This window comes from Diabrotica virgifera, chromosome 9, assembly GCF_917563875.1.
Source record: "Diabrotica virgifera virgifera chromosome 9, PGI_DIABVI_V3a".
NCBI lineage: Eukaryota > Metazoa > Arthropoda > Insecta > Coleoptera > Chrysomelidae > Diabrotica > Diabrotica virgifera.
Window position 1 is genome coordinate 18,580,328 of NC_065451.1, and position 20,898 is coordinate 18,601,225.

Below are 20,898 nucleotides of genomic sequence, written 5' to 3' on the forward strand. Positions count from 1 at the left end.
TTTCACAACGAAAAAGGTGAGTTCGATTTTTTTCTCTGTCCCTATTTAAAAGTATTCTTAAAAATACCTATAAAAAGCTATATGACGGCTTCGAAACGCCTTTCAGAGCAGTATACTAATTCTCCCTGTAATATTTACCCGTCATTTAATTTTAATAAAAAATATATTATTGTAACCATTGACCTAAAGAACATTATACTAAAATCACAATCAAGATGCACTAGAAATAAATAAACCAAGACACCTGAATGTTACGAGGAGCACTCGTAACATTCAAGTGCCTTGAATCGTTGACGTTAAATCATTCTAAATCCCAAATCATGATTTACAAAAATTATACATTGTAAATTGTTCCTCGTAGCTCTCAACGTATCTTGGTTTGTATATTTTTAGCACATCTTTATTGTGATTTTAGGTTAATTTGGTATATTTGTTTGATGTAGTCAAGTTGTCAACAGTCTTCTTCTTTACTACAGGGATTAAGCTGCCCAATCTTCACAGCGGTATTAAATCCATCTATTTTTATAAACATTGTATTTATTGTAATTATTAATAGTGAATCAAGTTACTATCTCCAGTGACAAAACAAGGCCAAAACTATTAAATTATTGCCCAGTTGTAGTTCACCCAACACCAAGAGTATTTCATCCATTTATTCAGATAAAATTGTAAATTGTAAGCAAATATTTCACTTCATATTAAAAAAATGTAAAATCGCAATGCAAAATCTTGAAAATATTTACCGTCATAAGAGACTTGATGTATTTCAAAAAAACGAAATAAACATATGACAAATTCATAAAAACTGTCCTCTTTCCTAGTACATACTATCTATAAATATAATAAAACATCTTTTTTTGTGGGCCATATAAAAAAAATGATAACGTTATTTTCTTTTTCTCCTTGTAGACATTTAACTTGGCGGCCATCATGTTAGCCCTTCGCCATTTGACTGGGGTAACTAGTGAGGTAACCTTAGATGTAGAAAGCTCTAGTTTGGTTTTTTTTGTGGTTTTAATGCTAACTTTTTATTTTAACCCTTAAAGTTGTGACTTAACCTTAAAATGCTATAATACTTTATTTGGGGTATCGGTAAAAACTCTATACCTACTCTATACCCCAGCAGAGCACTTCTAAGGTAAGTCATATGGGTATCTATAATATCTATAGATGCCGATGGGTAAATCTTAGAATCTGGTTTATATCCGAAGTCATAAATTTCATCAAAGTTATCATTTTATTTGTAGTAATTCCATCTTTAAATTCCCAAGAACTGTGTTTTTTTCTACTAAGTTTTAAATATTTTTCCTTCAGATCTTGTTTCACCTGCTTCAGTTTTTGTTCTATCTTTCAGTATTGCATTCAGTACTGCATTTTTCAGTATTTTCTTCTAACACTACACCATCAACAGACATTAATCACCAGAAACAACCAAATAACTTGACCACTACGAGAACTTTTTAGGGCAGCAGTCAACAAAGTCAAAATAGCCCTGTTGGTGTCATAACATCTTGCCTCTAACAAGAGTTAATATATTGATGCCTCAGAAGCCAATCGGTTTAAGTCAATAAGTTTTTAAAATGAGATACTAACATGTTTCTGACAATAGTTGCAGAAATATAATTAGTTATTTAAAACAAACAAACTGTCTTTATTTATCATAATAATATGGGAAAAATATTCATAAATACAAAAAAGGAAATAATAATATCAGGCGCGGGTCCAAGGGGGGTCAATGGAGTCAATTGCCCCCTCCTTGAGACCTCGCCTGGTGTCTACTTATACTTTTTTTAAGAAAGAGGTTACGGTTGAAAAAATAGTGAGTTTTGTGTTCTTTTGATAACTGAATAACAGAAACATACCTAAATATGGCAGAATTCCTTGGAATCGAAAATTATTAAAAGTCTTTGGAACATAACACATGAAAAATTCCCACAATAAATCTGTTTATTACCATCTATTCAATTCAATGCCAGAGTCCAGATAAAAATAGTAATTGCTGCTGCTATGCTATGGTAATTTGTTTTCTAGAAAGGTTTGTATTGTCGACTGTAATAAAGTAAGACAGTGGTCTCCTATAGACGCAGTAGGCTGCGTACAACATCACGCCGTAGGAAAATTATTCATTTTCGTTACTTTTAATAAACTTTGAAGGACAAAAACTATCTTATTTTCTAAAATTGTAATTCTAAAACAAAGAGACCGAATAAGAGCCACTTTGAGAAGGATATCCAAAGTGTCTTGTAACAGAGACCTAAAATTGGCATTAAAGACCTACGTTTCTCGGTCTTACTCTATGGTGTCGAGTCTTGGACTGTGAATAAAGTCGATCTAAATCGCCTTGAGGCTCTCGAGATGTGGGGCTATAGAAGAATTTTAAGAGTTCCTTGGGACGAGAAGATTCAAAACTCCACAATACTAGAACGTGTCAGCAAGACTACTGCGATTATAAAAAAAAATAGAAAGCATCAAGAAGAGGAAGCTGGAGTATTTCGGACACGTAATGAGGGGTCCCAAATATAGGTTGCTACAAAATAGCAGGAAAAGGCAGTCCAGGACGAAGAAGAACTTCATGGTTGATTAGGGTGGCAATGAATAAAATTAAGATAGCTATGACGGTAACCACCTCTCTGAAAGGATATGGTACTTACATGAAGAAGAAGAAAATAACAGCCCATCCCGAAAAAGAATCCTGCGTACGCCAGTGACGAGAAATTTTTTATTTCATTGCCCCCACCTTGCAAGGTTGCTGGATCCGCCGTTGAATAATATTATTATATATAATAATAAGTGTTATTTATATCTCATAAGTCATTTTTAGGGAGAATGTGACTTACACCGTTTGACTTCTGAGGCATCCATATATTACGGATATAGCGCAATACATTCTACCTTTAGCCATTAACAACCACTTGCCGCATTGTCAATATCCTTCGCCACGCTTTCTATTCAAGGCATTATTTTCTCATAGATTTCTGTCATTAATTATTACTCTTCTCATATCTTCATTTTATGATCTGCATAGTCTACCTCGTTTTGTTCTTTCTGGTGGTCCACAATAAAATATTCTTACGGACTATCATTCTAATCATCCCAAGGTCTGTTTTTCTATTCAATTTGCCACTGTATCTTTCTTTCCTTTCTATTCTTGATTCTTGCGCTTCTAATATATTACATTCCTACCGTTAAGTTCTTCTTTTTAGGTCTACAATAAGAGTCCACACTTTCAGTTCCAAAAGATGAAACTTGAAGAAGAAAAAGCTTATTTGATGGAAAAATACCGATGGAATAGAAAATGGTCTACTTAACCTCCATACATAAAAATAAAAAGAAAAAAGTTCTACCCCTCATGATTATAGGGGAAAATGCGTCACACTTTCTGTAGCTAGGCTGTATGGATTAAGAAGAATAGAGGTTTTCGTCTCGGACGCTCATATAGGTGCCGAATATTTTTTATAAAACAGCTCATACAAAAAACAACAGCAACGCTAAATTGCATATTGTATTACTGTATCTCCGAAAGACTTAGGGCCGGTTGTTCGAACGCTAATCAAAACTGATCATTATCAAATATTTAATTACAATTATATTTGATTAAGCGTACTTCTGACATATGTCGCATTTTGAGGTTATGTTGACTGATTTATTTTATTATTTTGGTTTTAATTTAGAATAAAACATAATTAAACTCTTTCTGATGTTAATTTCTTGTTTTTACTTACAAATCAATAATAATAATAAGCAATTTTTAATAATTTAAGAGCTGCGGCTATATTTTAATTACTGTTTTACCTACAATCAGTAACTGATTAGTGTTTTACATGTATTATTCATGTCGTGATTTGATTATCATCAAGAAAATTTATTACAATAAATGATTGATTATAATCAACTTCTTGATTAGCGTTCGAACAACCGGCCCTTAGGATAGTAGCCACGAACCAGTAGAAAATTATAGGAGTAGATAACACTAGATAGTGTGATTTTACGGTATATAAATGCCGTAAAATTACGTTACAAAGACAATGAATGTAAATGAAAATCAGACAAAATTACCCAGAACCGTATAAAGTTGGTAAAGGACCCCGGCAAGCATGATGTTCGTCACCAATACCATTTAAACTTTATATAGATGAAACACTAAAAACATAGTGATAACCATAGCCGTTTGTTTGCCGACGATCAGATCATTTTAGCAGGACAAAGACGACATTTTCTTCATGGTAAAAAAGCTTAAAGAAGAATTTGAAAGCTGGGGTTTAAAAATTAATTATGATAATACGCAATACATAGTTAATCGAAACACAGCAGAAGACCTGGAGGTACATGCCGAATGAATAATACCAAGGGCGGATCCAGGGCGGGGGCCATGGCCCCCTCCGAGAATTTAAAAAAATATAAATTTAAATATTTGCAGTCCAAATGTTTTTAGTTTCAAACACATATACAGGGTGTAACGAAAATGTATGTATACACCGTTCTTAGGCGTCAACGCCCTTCGGTAGGGATCTATGGGGGAGTTTCACCGAGCCGCAAGCCCTTATCTCTTGCCGTACTGCTCCCTCATAGGTCGATCAGATGCCCGCATATTCCAGACTAAGCGCCAGATTCATATTTAGAATTTTATACTGGCGCGTTAGCCTTTTTGTTTTTCCGATGGCCTGGCTTGGGCTTGAACTCTCGTACCTCTCGTCGAAGAGAAGTGCGGGTCAGCCGCTAGTCGCACTGAGCTATCCGATCCTATGTAACGAAAATACAGGTCATAAATTAAATCACATTCTGAGACCAAAAATAGTTCGAATGAACCTAATTTACCTTAGTACAAATATGCACATAAAAAAGTTACAGCCCTTTGAATTTACAAAATAAAAATCGATTTTTTCGAATATATCGAAAACTATTAGAGATTTTTTATTGAAAATGGACATTGAAAATGTGGCATTCTTATGGCAGGAACATCTTAAAAAAGAATTATAGTGAAATTTGTGCACCCCATAAAAATTTTATGGGGGTTTTGTTCCCTTAAACCCCCCCAAACTTTTGTGTACGTTCCAATTAAATTATTATTGTGGTACCATTAGTTCAATTCAATATTTCTATAACTTTTTTGCCTCTTAGTATTTTTTCGATAAGGCAGTTTTTATCGAGTTGCTGCTTCTTTTTTAATATGTTTACATAAAAATTTTATGGGGGTTTTGTTCCTTTAAACCCCCCAAATGTTTGTGTATGTTCCAATTAAACTTTTACTGCGGTACCATTAGTTAAACACAGTGTTTTTATAACTTTTTTGCCTCTTTGTATTTTTTCGAGAAGGCACTTTTTATCAAGATATTACTTCTTTTTTAATATGGTTCAAAATATACCTAAAAATGTAAATCATAAATAAATTTTTATATTATTACCAAGGCCCTGATTCTAATTCATTTCGACAGTCGCAATTTCATTTCGACACCGCCATGACAGCCGCAGAATATAGCGATTCTTATTCATTTCGATATTAGTTACAACTGGGGATATTAACCTTATCATGTTGAGACTGCTCAGAATTTGGGTTGGCGCTCCCGTTTATTGGAACTTGTTGATAGTCTGGGAAAATTATCGAAAAAATGCCATTTTTGGGAAAAATTATTTACCAGCTATTTTATTGCTAAAATCGAATCTTAAGATTGCATATACAGTGCGTCCATAAAGTAACGCATAAATTCATTATTTCGTAAACCAGCGACATTAATGAAAAATCCTGAAACGGGTCGATTTTTATTTTTAGATTCAGATTTTTTAGCATATATATCATACTAGTGACGTCATCCATCTGGGCGCGATGACGTAATCGATGATTTTTTAAATGAGAATGGTCATGTGATAGCTCATTTGAAAGGGTATTCAATTCTCTATTCACTAATATAAACATTTACCTAATTATTTATACAAGGTGTTCAAAAAACATTTTTTTAATTAAAATAATTGAAACAAAAAGAAGAATGTACGTAATTTATTTAATTCAAAATACGTTTTACTGTTGTCAGAAAACAGGAAAAAAATGTTTATTTGAGAAATAAATATTGTTTTTTGCTTAAATTCAATGTTAAAGCTGCCACCCACCTGTCGCTTGGCTGTTTGAACATTTCGTTTAAGCGAAAATCAATGTTTATTTGTCAAATAAAATTTTTTTCTGTTTACTGACAGTAGTAAAATGTATTTTGAATTAAATAATTACATTATATTCTTCTTTTTTGTCTCACTTATTTTAATTAAAAAATGTTTTTTGAACACACTGTATAAATAATTATGTTAATGTTTATATTCTTGGATAGAGAATTGAATACCCTTTTAAATGAGCTATCATATGACCCCTATTCTCATTTAAAAAAATCATCGATTACGTCATCACGCCCAGATGGATGACTTCACTAGTATGATATATATGCCAAAAAACCGTAATTTAAAAATAAAAATCGACGTGTTTCGGGAATTTTCCTTAAAGTAACCAGTTTACGAAATAACGAATTTATGCGTTACTTTATTAGTAATATGGGGTATGACAAGTCCGCAGAAAGTGTGTTATTTTATTTATAAACAAATTAGCACTTCTAAATCTTCTTTATTTTTCAATTAGTGGTCTGTAACTCCTAAAATTTTTCCTTTGAGCCAAAAACACTCAAATAAAAATTCACCGTAATTTAGTTCTGCACAAAGTTATTTTTTTTCCGATTTCCTTCAACAAAAATTTTACTCAGAAAATCCGAGTTTTCCCAAAAAATCTGCAATTTTCAATTAAAATTTTAGGGAAGTACCTAATTATTTATCAATAATTAAATAACTGATGACATGAAAGATTTATTATAGTAGATTATACAGAGGGGCTAAATTATGGAATAAATTCATTTCTTTAAAACGGACGATTTTGGAGCAAAATCCCGAAAGAGGTCGATTTTTATTTTTAAATTACAATTTTTTGGCATATATTTCTTACTAGTGACGTCATCCATCTGAGCGTGATGACGTAATCGATAATTTTGTTAATGGGAATAGGGGTCGTGTGGTAGGTCATTTGAAAGGGCGTTCAATTCTCTATTCAGTAATATAAACATTATTATCATTAGGTATTTATACAGGGTTGCCAAAAAAATTTTTGAATTAAATTAATTGGCGCAAAAAGAAGAATGTATGTAATTTATTTAACTCAAAATACATTGTACTGCTGTCAGAAAATAGAAGAAAAGGTTTATTTCACAAATAAGCATTTCTTTTCGCTTAAATTAAATCACAAACAGCCTCCCTCCTACCTATTGGCAGTTTGAACATTTAATTTAAGCTAAAAGCAATGTTTATTTGCAAAATAAACATTTTTTTCTATTTTCTGACAGCAATAGAATGTATTTTGAGTTAAATAAATTACATGGATTCTTCTTCTTGCGTCAATTAATTTAATTCAAAAAATTTTTTGGCCTCCCTGTATAAATAATGATATTAATGTTTATAATACTGAATAGAGAATTGAACGCCTTTGTAAATGAGCTACAACACGAACCCCTATTCCTATTTAAAAAAATAATCGATTACGTCATCACGCTCGGATGGATGACGTCACTAGTTTGAAATATATGCCAAGAAATTTAATTTAAAAATAAAAATCGACCTGTTTCGGGATTTTTCTCTAAAATCGTCCATTTTAGAGAAAATGAATTTATTCCATAATTTAGCCCCTCTCTGTATATCAGGAGACCGGCGACAATCTAACCAATAGTTTAGCAATAATTAAAATGTTAATTAAAAAATTTCGGTCGAAATAATAACCAGAAAGATTATGATACACCAGAATAACTATGATTTTCGTATAAAAAAGCACTATACCTATTCAACGTACCCTTTTCGAAGAAAAACAAATTGAATTGCGAGGAGTGATTCCAGGTATAACCGGTCAAATTTGACCGGCATTTGCGACAGAGTTATAAACAACAGGATTTTAATCTTTGAACCATTAGATACCTTTTAATTCCGGTCCTCTTTGTACATACAAATTTTCATATCTTCAAGACACTTATAACAAAAAAGATTTATGTCACTGTCACCAAATAATTTAATTATTGATAAATAATTACTTCCCTCAAATTTTAGTTGAAAATTAAAGATTTTGTTTGGAAAACCCGAATTTTCCGAGGAAAATTTCCGTCGAAGGAAATTGGAATAAATTATCAATGTGCAGAATTACTGTCAATTTTTATGTGAGTGTTTTGGTTTAAAGTTAAAATTTTCGGAGTTATAGAGCAATAATAAAAAAAGATTTCGGAGCGCTAATTTGTTTATAAACAACATAGCACAATTTCTGTGGACTTTGCACAGCTATATTACTAATATAGGAAATCTTAAGATTTGATTTCAGCATGTCCAGCAATAAAATAGCTGGTAATTAATTTTTCTTGTTTTTTACTAATTTTCCCAGATTATTACCTTACATCTTTCATTGAGTTGATGATTCATGTTGTGGACATTCTCAATTATTATATTTCTAATTTAATACTATTCTATCTAATTCCTCAAAACAAGCAAATTTCAATTAAACCCAGAGCTATATTATAATACCTTTTGCTTTAGTTTTCCTTGCAAGAAATAAACAAAACACATCTAAACTAAACCTAACCTCGCTTTTGGCCATTCATTCATCTCCGTGTCAAATAATTTCGACAGTCGAAATTATAATATCAACACCCTTTTTAAAGTCGCTATTAATTTCGATAGTCGCTATTTCATGACGTCACTTCGTTAGTTCAACTAAAATCCACAAGGCTCGCACAATCGCATTTCAACCGTCGCCATATTGAAAGCGACTTGTTTAGTGTCGAAATTTGATTTAGAATCAGGCCCCAAGTCTCCATAATCGTACTTAGCCATATACAAATATGTGGTGGATTTGACAAATATTCAAAATATCTCGATAAAAACTGACTTTTGGAAAAAGTACTAAGAGGCAAAAAAGTTTTTAAAATATTGTATTTAGCTAATGGTACTACAATAATAATTAAATTGGAACGTACACAAAAGTTTGGGGGGGTATAAAGGAACAAAACCCCCATAAAATTTTTATGGGGTGTCCAAATTTCACTATGATGTTTTCTTAAGATACTACTACCATAAGAATGCCACATGTCTATTTTCAAAAAAAGATCTCTAATAGTTTTCGATATATTGGAAAAAATCGATTTGTATTTTGTAACTTCAAAGGGCTGTAACTTTTATTATGTGCACATTTGTACTAAGGTAAGTTAGGTGCAATCGAACTATTTTGGGTCCCAGAATATGTGATTAAATTTATGACCTGTATTTTTGTTACACCCTGTATATGTACAAAACTGGGATAAATATGTTTTCTGGACTAGAATTGAACAAAGACAGTAACAAAAGCTTCAAGAATGACATAGGATGTTTTATAAATCAAAATGTTGATAATTTTACAAAGTGCCAATTGTTAGAACGAGCTTGACAGCCATCAAAATCGTATCAATTTCCATATTCTATACACACAATGAATAAAAAAGAAATGAAGCGTTACTTGAGTCACTAGCACTTAAAACAAAGGAGTTGGTTAGTATTTTCGCGCAGTCAAAAGGAATTGTTTTACAAGTATTGCGTTTTATTTTTCTAATGAAAAATATGGTCACAATAAAGGGATAACAGCCCCAAGCCTTGTCACGAAATCTTTAACATCTTTCACCAAACTCATGAGCAAAGACAGAGCCATACATACACACCCATGAAAAAACATCATACCACAAGGAGTGCGTTCAGGTTGAGCTGGATTTTCTACAAAGTTATCGCAACCCTCAAAAGTCGGTCATTAACAAATAGACTCTCAGAGGTCTAAACAGATAAAAAAAAATAAAGAAAGACTACGACCAATCGTAGGGTCTATAGTGTTCTTATCTTAGGTCGAAAAAATATTCCTCTAAGAGACCATCGTGATGATGGTCTTCTGCTTCTGGACTAAGATGCTGAACCTAGCAATGAGGGGAATTGTTAAGGTTTAAAATCGCATCAGGAGATAAGACTCTTAAATAACACCTATCCACAGCATCTTCCTGAGCAACATAATTAGTAGCAGCAGTCAAAATCAATTAATAACATGTTGTGGCGAAGGAATAATTGAACAAATAATGAATCAGGTTCAAAGTGCAAATTATTACTCTATCTGTCATATTTGACGAAACGACCGACCCCGACGTATCCCACGTGGAACAGCTTCCTCTAAATTTGAGTTACCTACATACAATAACAACATTAGTGAAGACTTTGTCAAGTTTATTGACGCTTATGAGAACCTAAAAATAATTAGTGAAAATCAAGAAAGAGGGAAAGAACAATGCCTGACAGGAGAAGCATTGGGAAAAATAGTATTAAACTTGTTGAAAGAACTGCACTTGGATCAGAAGGAATGTGTAGGAATCGGTACTACCAATGGTGAATTTTAAGGCACTTCTCACATACGGTAAAAGTGTGAAAAGTAAGCCTTACAACTCACCATTGTAACCCTAATTTTTAAAAGTTACCCCCGTACCTCCGGTACCTCTCCCCAAAAAAATTTCATGGCCCCTCCCGAAAATTAGTCCTGGACCCGCCCTTGAATAATACAAACAAATGAATATAAATACTCGGGGTAACTTTAACAATAGAGGATCAAGTGAAATGGATACAATAAATAAAATAAAGGTAGAAAAAACAATAGGCAACAATAATTACACTCGATTATATGGAGCGTCGAAATTACAAAGAAAAATAAATACCAAATTTAAGACAGTGGAAGTGGAAAGCTGCTCATTGTATGGCTCAGAGACATGAGTGACAAATAATTCTTCTTCTTTACGTGCCATCGATTATATGGAGCGTCGAAATTACAAAAAAAAAATAAATACCAAATTTAAGACAGTGGAAGTGGAAAGCTGCTCATTGTATGGCTCAGAGACATGGGTGACAAATAATTCTTCATTACGTGCCATCTCCGCGACGAAGGTTGGCAATCATCATTGCTGTTCTAACTTTTAACACTACAGCCCGAGAGAGTTCAATTGAGCTACATCCAAACCATTCTCTGAGTTTTCTCAGCCATGTCATTTTTCTTCTGCCTTTGCTGCGCCATCCTTGAATTAGGAGTTCATATATGTCACCACGTGTTATATGACACAAATATTGTAGTTTTCTTATTTTGGTGGAATCCACTATCTCCCTGCTGCTCTCTATTCTCCATAGTACTTCTTCATTGGTTATTCTATCTGTCCAGGAGATTCTCAGCATTCTTCGATATGTCTACATTTCAAATACTTCTAATATATTGAAACATTGTTTATTAAGAGTCCAAATCTCTACACCATACAAAAGAACAGAAAATACATAACACTTTAGTACTCGTTTTTTTATGATTTAGGCTGATGTCTCTACTACAAAATATTTGTTTCATAATATTGAATGGACTTCTAGCCTTTTCTATTTTAACTCTGACTTCTTTGGTAAAATCGTTTGTTTCATTAATGTTTGTCCTAAATAGTTATAATTCTGAACTCCTTATATCGTCTTATTATTTACGTGTAAATTGATGTTTCTAATATTTTTCTTTGATACAACCATGAATTTTGTTTTCTTTATGTTTAGTGCCAGACCAAATTCTTCACTCGTTGCAACAACTTTATCTAAATTTTTTTGTAGATCTGTAATATTTTCTGCTATTAGTATAGGGCTTTTCATCGATTGTCATTTGTTTCGAGCTTCTGTCATATTTCGTATAATCCGTGTATAATATTAATATACGACATTTGACAGAAGTTCGAAACAAATGACTGTGAATGAAAAGCCCTATTGACAAATAATAAAATAATAGAAAACAGAATAACTGCAATGAAAATTATGATTTGACGAAAAAGCAGCAGATTTACACTAATCGACAAAGTGAGAAATGAACGAATTAGCGAACTAAGTATTAAATGTGAAGAAGATACTGAATGACGGAAGATAAAAAACGAAAGTTACTCTGGTATACCTATATGAAAATGATGGACAAGACAAGAATACCGTTGGAACCTGGAAATTAAAACCAAAGAGGAAGAGACAAATACAAAACAGCAATGGACAAAATAAGGCTTACTGGAGAAGATGTATATGACAAGAAGAACTGGTCATTGGGATGTGTTAAACGACGAACAGAATATGCTGTGTAGTGTCACTGGTAAGAAAGTATTTAACAAATAATACAACGAACAAATGAACAAAATTGGCAACACGAGAGATGGGTCAAAAAATTCACACAATAAAGACCATAGAAAGAGAAAAGGAAACTACACCTTCCAGTAGCCTTCCAATAGTCAATGACTACCTTGTATAGTGATATCAGGACGCTGGATTAACACAAAGACAAGTCGTAATAATAATTAGAGGAGCTGTAGGTCCAAAGATGGATAACACCAAACACTGAATAAAAAAAATATATACATACATAATAGGGCTGTCCGATAAGTACTTAGCCTTCAAAAGAAAAACGAAAATTTTGGAAAAGTGGCGATTTATTTGTGAATGTAGTCCCCTTTTAGCTCTTTAAACTTGACCCGACAATTCACTATCTTCTATAACCCGTCTGAAAAATACCTTACCTCGAGGTCTGCCGAGTAGGCTTCTGTGGCGGTGATGAACTCTTTATTCGATTTAAATTTCAGCCTGTCGAGTGACTATTTCAAGTTTGGAAACAAAAGAAGTCATACAGGCTCAAATCTGGAGAATTCGTTGGATGAAACAGCAGCTTGTATTCCAATTCGACCAAGTTGGCCGTGGCGATGGCGGAAGTGTGAGCCGGACCGTGTTTCTTCCAAAATTGGGGCTGTTTTTTCTGAAATTTGGCGTCGAGTCGGGCCAATAATGCGGCATAGTAAAGCCCTATAATCGTTTTGCTCTTTTCCAGGAAGTGGATGTAGATAACAGCTTGTGAATCCCAGAAAATGGTGGTCATCTCCTTTCCAGCCGATTGAACAGTCTTTACCCTCCTCGGAGCACGTTTGCGTGGTGATGTCCACTGTATCGACTGTTCCTTGGTCTCTGGTGTATACCAGTGGACCCATGTTTTATCAACGGTTATGAAACAACGTAGAAGCTCATATGGACTACGCTTACACAGCATCAGACACTGTTTTGAAGTGGTTTCATGGTTGAGTTTATTGTTTGGAGTTAGAAAATGCAGCAGACATCGTGCCGACAGCTTTTTTATGCGCAAAATTTCATGCAGGATATGACCAACGAGATCTTTTGAGATGCCTACTCTCTCAGCTATCTCACGCACCTTCAGTAGGCGGTCTACCAATACGAGATCGTGGATTTCTTTCACGTTATCCTCAGTGGTAGCCGTTTTCAGGGTCTAGGACGTTTCATCGCCGCTGTTTCGATGCCGCCAGTTCATCGCCGGCCGATTCATCGCCGGCCGATTCATCGCTGGCCGGTTCATCATCAGTCAGTTAATCGCTAACTGATATATTTCCGAATTTTCGACCAATTTTCGACAGTTACATTTATTATTTATTTTTAGTATTAATTAGGAATTCTAGGAAATGCGAGATATGACCATTCCCGTTGCCATACTTAATCTTTTCATAGACTTTTAAACTTTTATAATATAAAATATAATTTAACACTACAGATTTAATACTATTTAGTATCAAATTTAGGGGAAGTAGAAATAGAACAGTAAATTAATATAATAATATTTTTTATCTATTTATTTGCCATAAGTTTTGGACTGAATTTAACGTCGTGTCGTGTCATCTCCCATAATACAAGATCAACTGAATAACTGGCGATGAAACGGCCGGCGATGAAACGGCCGGCGATGGAATGGACTGGCGATGAACCGGCGGCATCGAAACAGCGGCGATGAACCGGCGGCGATGACACGTCCCATTTCGCCGTTTTCGGGGCACCTGGGAGTGACTTATCAAAAACCGACGTGTCACCATATTGAAATCTTAAAAGAACTTTTGATGGTTCCTACCGATGGATAAGAGTCACCGTTTACAGGGTTCAAGCGCTTTTTGATTTTGTTGCGGGATTTCTCTTCTAAAAACAAGAGTCGAATCTTCTTCTTCTTATGGTGCCTATCCGTTACGGATGTTGGACACTAACATGGCTATTCTGACTTTGTTGACTGCTGCCCTGAAAAGTCCGGTAGTGGTTAAGTTAAACCATTTTCGCAGGTTATGCAGCCAGGATATTCTTCTTCGTCCTGGACCTCTTTTCCTATGCACTTTACCTTGAAGTATGGTCCGAAGTAGGTCATATCGTTGTTCATTACGCATTATATGGTCCAGGTATTCCAGTTTGCGACGTTTTATGGTTACGACTAGTTAGCGCTCTTTACCCATTCTATGTAGAACTTTTTCGTTGGTAACTCTGTCTATCCAGGAAATCCTCAACATATGTCTATAGCACCACATCTCAAATGCTTCGATTCTCTTCAGTGATGCTTCAGTTAAGGTCCATGACTCTACGCCATATAAAAGAACGGAGAATACGTAGCATTTTAGTAAACGAACTTTTATTTCCAATTTTATATCGTGGCTGTTAAAGATTTTTTTCATTTTGACGAAAGCTGATCTTACCTTCTCGATCCTTATCTTAATTTCCGTCGATTGGTCCCACTGTTCATTTAAGTTTGCACCCAAATAACAAAAGTTGGTTATTTGTGTTATAGGTTGTTGGTTAACTAGTAATTGACCAGGTGGTATCCTATTTTTGCTTATAACCATGTATTTGGTTTTTTTTTATGTTAAAATCAAGCCCAAACCTGCTACTTACTTCTGTCACCCTGGAGACAAGTGTCTGCAGACCTTTAAGACTGTCTGCAAAAATGACAGTATCATCAGCGTATCTTATGTTATTCAATCGATCTCCGTTTATAAGTTTTCCCTCGTCTATGTCCGTTAGCGCTAGGTTCATAATATGCTCTGAATATGTATTGAAAAATAATGGGGACAATATACATCCCTGTCGCACACCTCCTTTTTTTCTTTATGTCGTCTGTTAACTGATCCCCTACTCTAACAGCTGCAGCTTGTTCGTAATAGATATTGTTTATTATACGGCGATCTCTGCTGTCTAGACCAATTGAATTTAATATTTTCATCAGTTCGTCATGTTTTATTCTATCGAACGCTTTCTGGTAATCAACAAAACACACATATATATCACAATTCACGTCTCTATATCTTTGAAAGAAAACTTGTATTGCAAAAAGTGCCTCTCGAGTACCCAATGCATCCCTAAAGCCGAATTGTGTGTTTGTCATGTGTTCTCACACTTTTTATATATTCTTTTATGTATAGTTTTTAAAAAAGTTTTCAAGAGATGGCTCATAAGGCTTATTATTCGGTAATCTTCACATTTTTTGGCATTGGGTTTTTTAGGGATTGTTATAAAAGTTGATCTTAGCCACTGTTGGGGTATTTTTCCACTTTGGTATATATTGTTGAAGATCAAGGTAAGTCTTTTTACTTCGTCTTTATCCATAATTTTCAAATAGTTTGAGTAGGTCTCGTCTGGTCCTGCGGCTTTTCCCTCCTTAATGTTGTTTATAGCAGCTTCTACTTCCGCTTCGAGGATAGGTGGTCCGGTATCGCCATTTTTATTTTGTGTGATGGTGACATTCCTATCGTCTTCAAATGTTGTTGTCACATCAGAGTCGAATCACCGACTGATATTGCTCTTTTTTCATTTTTCTTAAATCCCCAAACACGCCAGCTTACACACAGTGTTACCAATTTGGCTGATATTTTGACATAGGCCGTCTACAAGAATGTATTACACGATAGTAGATTTCCCTTGCGACGGTGGCGCCACTTGACGGAGAGGCGAAGTACTTATCGGACCAGCGGTTCAGCAAATAAATTCTTGATATTCAAAAAAACCTCAAAACTGAGCTGGATTAAAAGACAATGCCAAATTCAACAGATAGTAATATATTTAATTAAAATTTTTATCACTCTTGTCTTATTTTTCCCTAAAGACATAAATTTCAATTAATTTAATGTTTTCCGACTCGGCCTTACAAAATTGCCATATTTTTTATTCCAAGCTCTGACCTAAATATAAAACTGATACAGATGTTTTATCGAATTTTATGACGTTTTGTTTTTATTATAATCGGAGGCGGCATAAAGCGCCACCACCAAAAGACGCAGCGTGCCTCCTGTAATTTTAAAACCGCCTCCAAGACCTCGCCAAAATGCCCTTGCTAACGTCATTATTGATGATATTCGTTCTTAATTCAGGAATGGGACCGACTTCGACTCAGACTTCTATAATTAATTAAATGAATTTTCGATATTAGACAGCGATCTTTTTAGTATTCAAGCTAGCAGACACCTATCGATTTTTTTCATAATCGATTTTTGGTTGTGGGTTTCGCGAATAAAATAATAAAATAAATGGTTTATACAGGGTGTCCAGAAACTCTACCGACAAACGAAGACTGAAGATCCTTGACATAATTTTAAGACAATTTAACCCATTTCATCTAGTCCGAAAATGCTTCCTAAAGAAGCTAGAGCTATTTGAAGATGGCGTCTGGTAATTAGTTTTTCTTAAATATCTCCAGAACGCGTCTATTTAGAAAAACGAAAATTGGTGCATATATTTATCTTCCAGAGATAAATCGATTCCATGCATCGAGAATTTCTAGTACCGGTCATAGACCTCCGCTTTGGATAGGGCAACAGTTATTTTATCGTATAACTTGTTTATCTTTAATTTTTAAGCATTTTTTACTCTGGATTATTAAATTGTGAGGTATTTAACAACTAAAAGACACTCTTATTTTAAGTAGATAGGATACACCGCTTTCTAGAAAAATCGATTTGAAAATTTTTCTTTTTTTGAATTTCCAAAAAAAAATCAAAAAAAAACTATTCAGAAATCCGAAAACTGGTACGTTTATTTATATCAGAGGTGAATCGATTTCATAATTGCGAATTTCTAGTACGAGTCATATCCGTCCGTTTTGGGTAGGTCAAATTTTATCGCATAACATGTTTGTTTTTAATTTTTAAGCATTTTTGACTTTAGATTATTAAGTTATGAGGTATTCTAGTACTAAAAGTTACTCTTGCTTTAAGTTGGTAAAATACACCGTTTTTTTTTTTAATTTTCAACTTTTTTTCAGATTCAAAAAACGAAAAATTTTCAAATCCATTTTTCTAGAAAACCATGTGTCCTACCGACTTAAAGCAAGAGTACCTTTTAGTACTAGAATACCTCACAATTTAATAATCAAGTGTCAAAAATGCTTAAAAGTTAAAGACAAAAAAGTTATGTGATAAAATATCCGTTACCCTACCCAAAACGGACGCCTATGATCGGTACTAGAAAGTCGCAATGGATGGAATCGATTTAGCTCTGGAAGATAAATATAGGCACGGATTTTCGCTTTTCTAAATTGAAGTGTTATGCATGTATTTAAGAAAAACTAATTACAAGACGCCATTTTCAAAGGGCTCTAGCTTCCTTAGAAAGCATTTTCGGACTAAGCTAATTGAGCTAAATTGTCTTAAAATTATCTGAAGAATCTCCTGTCTTCGTTTGCCGGTAGAGTTTCTGAACACCCTGTATAGTTTATACAATTATTGAAGGACAAGAATTTATTAAAAAAACGTAGCATATGCATTATACGGGTATATATGAAGAACTAAATTGCCGACTAAACCACTTACAGAAAATTCAGGAAAAAATTACCCGTGTTGAGCTTCCCCCTCTCCCTCCACTTGCAAAAATTAAAAACAAATAGCACTGATTTATGAGCTATTTATGGGCTTTCATATTCCGCAAATTAAAAATTTTGAGCTCGTTACACTGGGCAGGAATTTAATATTTTAGTGGGGGGAGGGCTGAGTCAGCCCCTCCACTACTTAAAAATAGGGATATTGAATCGATTTTTGCGGCAGAATTACGAGCTATTTATAAGCTTTCGAAGTGATATAGCTTCGATTTTTGAGCTCATACCCTTCACTCCCAAACAACCCTTTATTGATTCAACTTTAGAGGAAAATGCTGAGAAAAATTTAAATATATCGTATTGCCAATATAATTCATGTAGCGTATACACTCTAAGAATAAACTCTTAAATCATAGCCCGATCAAAGTACAATCTGACCTCAAAAAAAATAAAGGAAGGATGAAAATTTGGGAATAGGTAGTTGAAATTGTCTATTATTATATAAGAGAAAGTTTACAATTCTACATCCCCTCCATTTTACAAAAATGGAGGGGAATACCCCCCTCTCGAAGATGAAAAAAATACATTCAAAATTAGACCGGTATTGGATAAAATGACTAATTCTAAACAACTTTTCTTCTATAGAGTTTTTTACTAAGTCAATACTTTTCGAGTTATTTGCGAGTGAATATGTTCATGTTTAACAAAATAAAACATGTTTTTGGACGGTTTTTCGAAGATAACTTAAAAGTAAGTATTTTAGCGAAAAAAATATTCCTAGCAAAATATAGCCCATAAAAACTTGAAAAAAATGGTGTATATATGAGGTCCATAGACCCAGTAGAAGCAGAGTTGCAGCTAATGAAAAGTAGGTTCTTCTTCGTCAAATTCCAAATCGAATATTTCAATGTGAATAACCCAAAAACGGAGCACTTTTAGGGGAAAATTTTTAAAGTGTTTAAAAAAAGGTTTATTTTTCTTTTTTAAAAAAACTTGTAATTGTAAAAGTAAGTGAATTACGCTCAAAATATTGTTGGTCCCTTTTATTATTTGGTAAGGAAATCGTGAAAATCACCCCCTAATTAGCATCACATATAAATTTTAACATTACCACTTCACAAGTCACTTTGTCTATGTATTATTTATATGATCTGAAAGTTTCATCGGTTCAAAGTGCTTCGTTTCGAAAAAGCTGTAGTTAAAATGGCTTGAACGAGTAACTAATCACGAGTTTAGGCAAATTTTGAACAGCCATAGCATAACCAATTTTTGTCTAACAAGAAAACAAAAAATCAAAAATATTCAGAAAAGCAAAACGTATATTTTATTACTGTTTGAGATTTTTGGTATTCCTAATTGTTTTTAAGTTAATTCCATAAACAATTACGATTTTTTTCAAAATTAAAAAAAAAATGTTTTATTTTAACCCAATTTTTTTTTCAAAATTGAGCACTTTGAACAAATGAAACTTATAGATAATATAAACAATACCTAAGTAAAGTAACTTGTAAAGCGATAACGGTTAATTTTATTTGAGAAGCTAATTAAGGGGTGATTTTCGCCATTTTTTTACCAAAAAATAAAAGGGACCAACAATATTTTGAGCGTAACTCACTTACTTTTAATGTTAGAAGTTTCTTTAAAAAACAAAAACAAACCTTTTTTTAAACACTTTAAAAGAGTTGTAATGAATTTTCCCCGAAAAGTGCTTCGTCTTTTGGTTATTTCACATTGAAATATTCGATTTGGAATTTGACGAAGAAGAACCTATATTTCATTAGCTGCAACTCTGCTTCTACTGGGTCTCCAGACCTCACGCATACACCATTTTTTTTTCAATTTTTTATAAGCTATATTTTACTAGGAATATTTTTTTCACTAAATGACTTACTTTTTGAGTTATCTCCGAAAAACCGTCCAAAAACATTTTTTTTTTGGTTAAAAATGAACACGTTCACTCGCAAATAACTCGAAAAGTATTGACTTAGTAAAAAACTCTATAGAACAAAACTTATTTAGAATTAGTCATTTTATCCAATTCCGGACTTATTTTGAATGTATGTTTTTTCACCCCCGAGAAAAAATTTTTCACCCCGTATTTTCCAATTTTTGTAAAAGGGAGGGGATGTAAAATTTTAAACTTTTTCTTATAATAATAGACAATTTCAACTACCTATTCCCAAATTTTCATCCTTCCTTTATGTCTTTGGAGGTTTTCGTAAAATTTTGCGTTCTTTGATCGGGCTATCACGCACATTTCGACTATTGAGCTACAGCCCCTTCGCAAGAAAACCACCCCATCTTCCCGTCTTAAGAGAGAATTGTACTTAAAATGAAATGTACTTAAAATGAATTAAGTTAATTATTTGGCGACTAAATATCGTTTTATAATTTATGAGCTCGCAAAATACGAGCATTTAGATCATTGAATTGCAATTTCTTTTGTATAGTGCAGTAACTGAAGGTAAAAATCAACTATTACCTTTGATTCGAAATCGATTTTTACGAAAATTGGTGAATAGTTAAAGAATTCCTCAAGAAAAAAAATTAACTTGTTGCCACCCTGCGCTTTTGTCCTGGGGGGTGAATACCACTCCTTCTCGGGGGTGAAAATGATTTTATTAAAAATAACTCCACAAATCGATAGAGGGACAAATTATAACTCTTAACAAAATATATACTCTTTACTGCAAATACTTATAAAGTCAAAAATGTGAAAATTTTTTAACATAAGTTAAAATTATTATCGGAATGTTTCGTCACACTTGTATCTAGCTAAATTCTTCAAGAACAAGGTAGTTTGTGGGTTGCGGTAACTCAAGTGTTTAACTTGCTCAAAGCCGAGAAGAAGATTCGTCTGTTTGTATTTTCGGATACCTTCAGATTTTAACGTATCACATTTTTTTTTTTTTTAAGAGAAATAGATATTTTTGGAAAGAATATAGAAACGGAAACACCTGGTGCCTTCCCATAGTTCTGCCTGTTTTTGGTTTGATGTTTAGATCAGTTTCATCTCAAGATGCCTCATACAAGAGTAGCGATTAGTTGATGATATCTGTCAAGCTGGAGCCCATGTAATTGTTTCCATGTAACCATCTGTAACATCGTATGATTAAAGCAATTTTAGTACATACTACCTTTATTGAGTTTACTGCAGTAACTGAACA

General features: G+C 33.5%; 1 protein-coding gene across 9 annotated transcripts in view; it reads left to right on the top strand.

Moving 5' to 3' along the window:
• Positions 1 to 20,898, top strand: part of LOC114328495 (glutamate-gated chloride channel) — a 713,764-nt gene that overhangs the window by 660,430 nt on the left and 32,436 nt on the right. For 5 of the 9 annotated variants that reach the window (XM_028277355.2, XM_028277357.2, XM_028277354.2 and 2 more), the window contains exon 11: positions 910 to 969. The exons of the other annotated variants lie outside the window; for them this stretch is intronic. In XM_028277355.2, the coding sequence (XP_028133156.1) occupies positions 910 to 969 (60 nt within the window). The remainder of the gene's footprint in view (positions 1 to 909; positions 970 to 20,898) is intronic. 9 annotated transcript variants of the gene reach the window in all.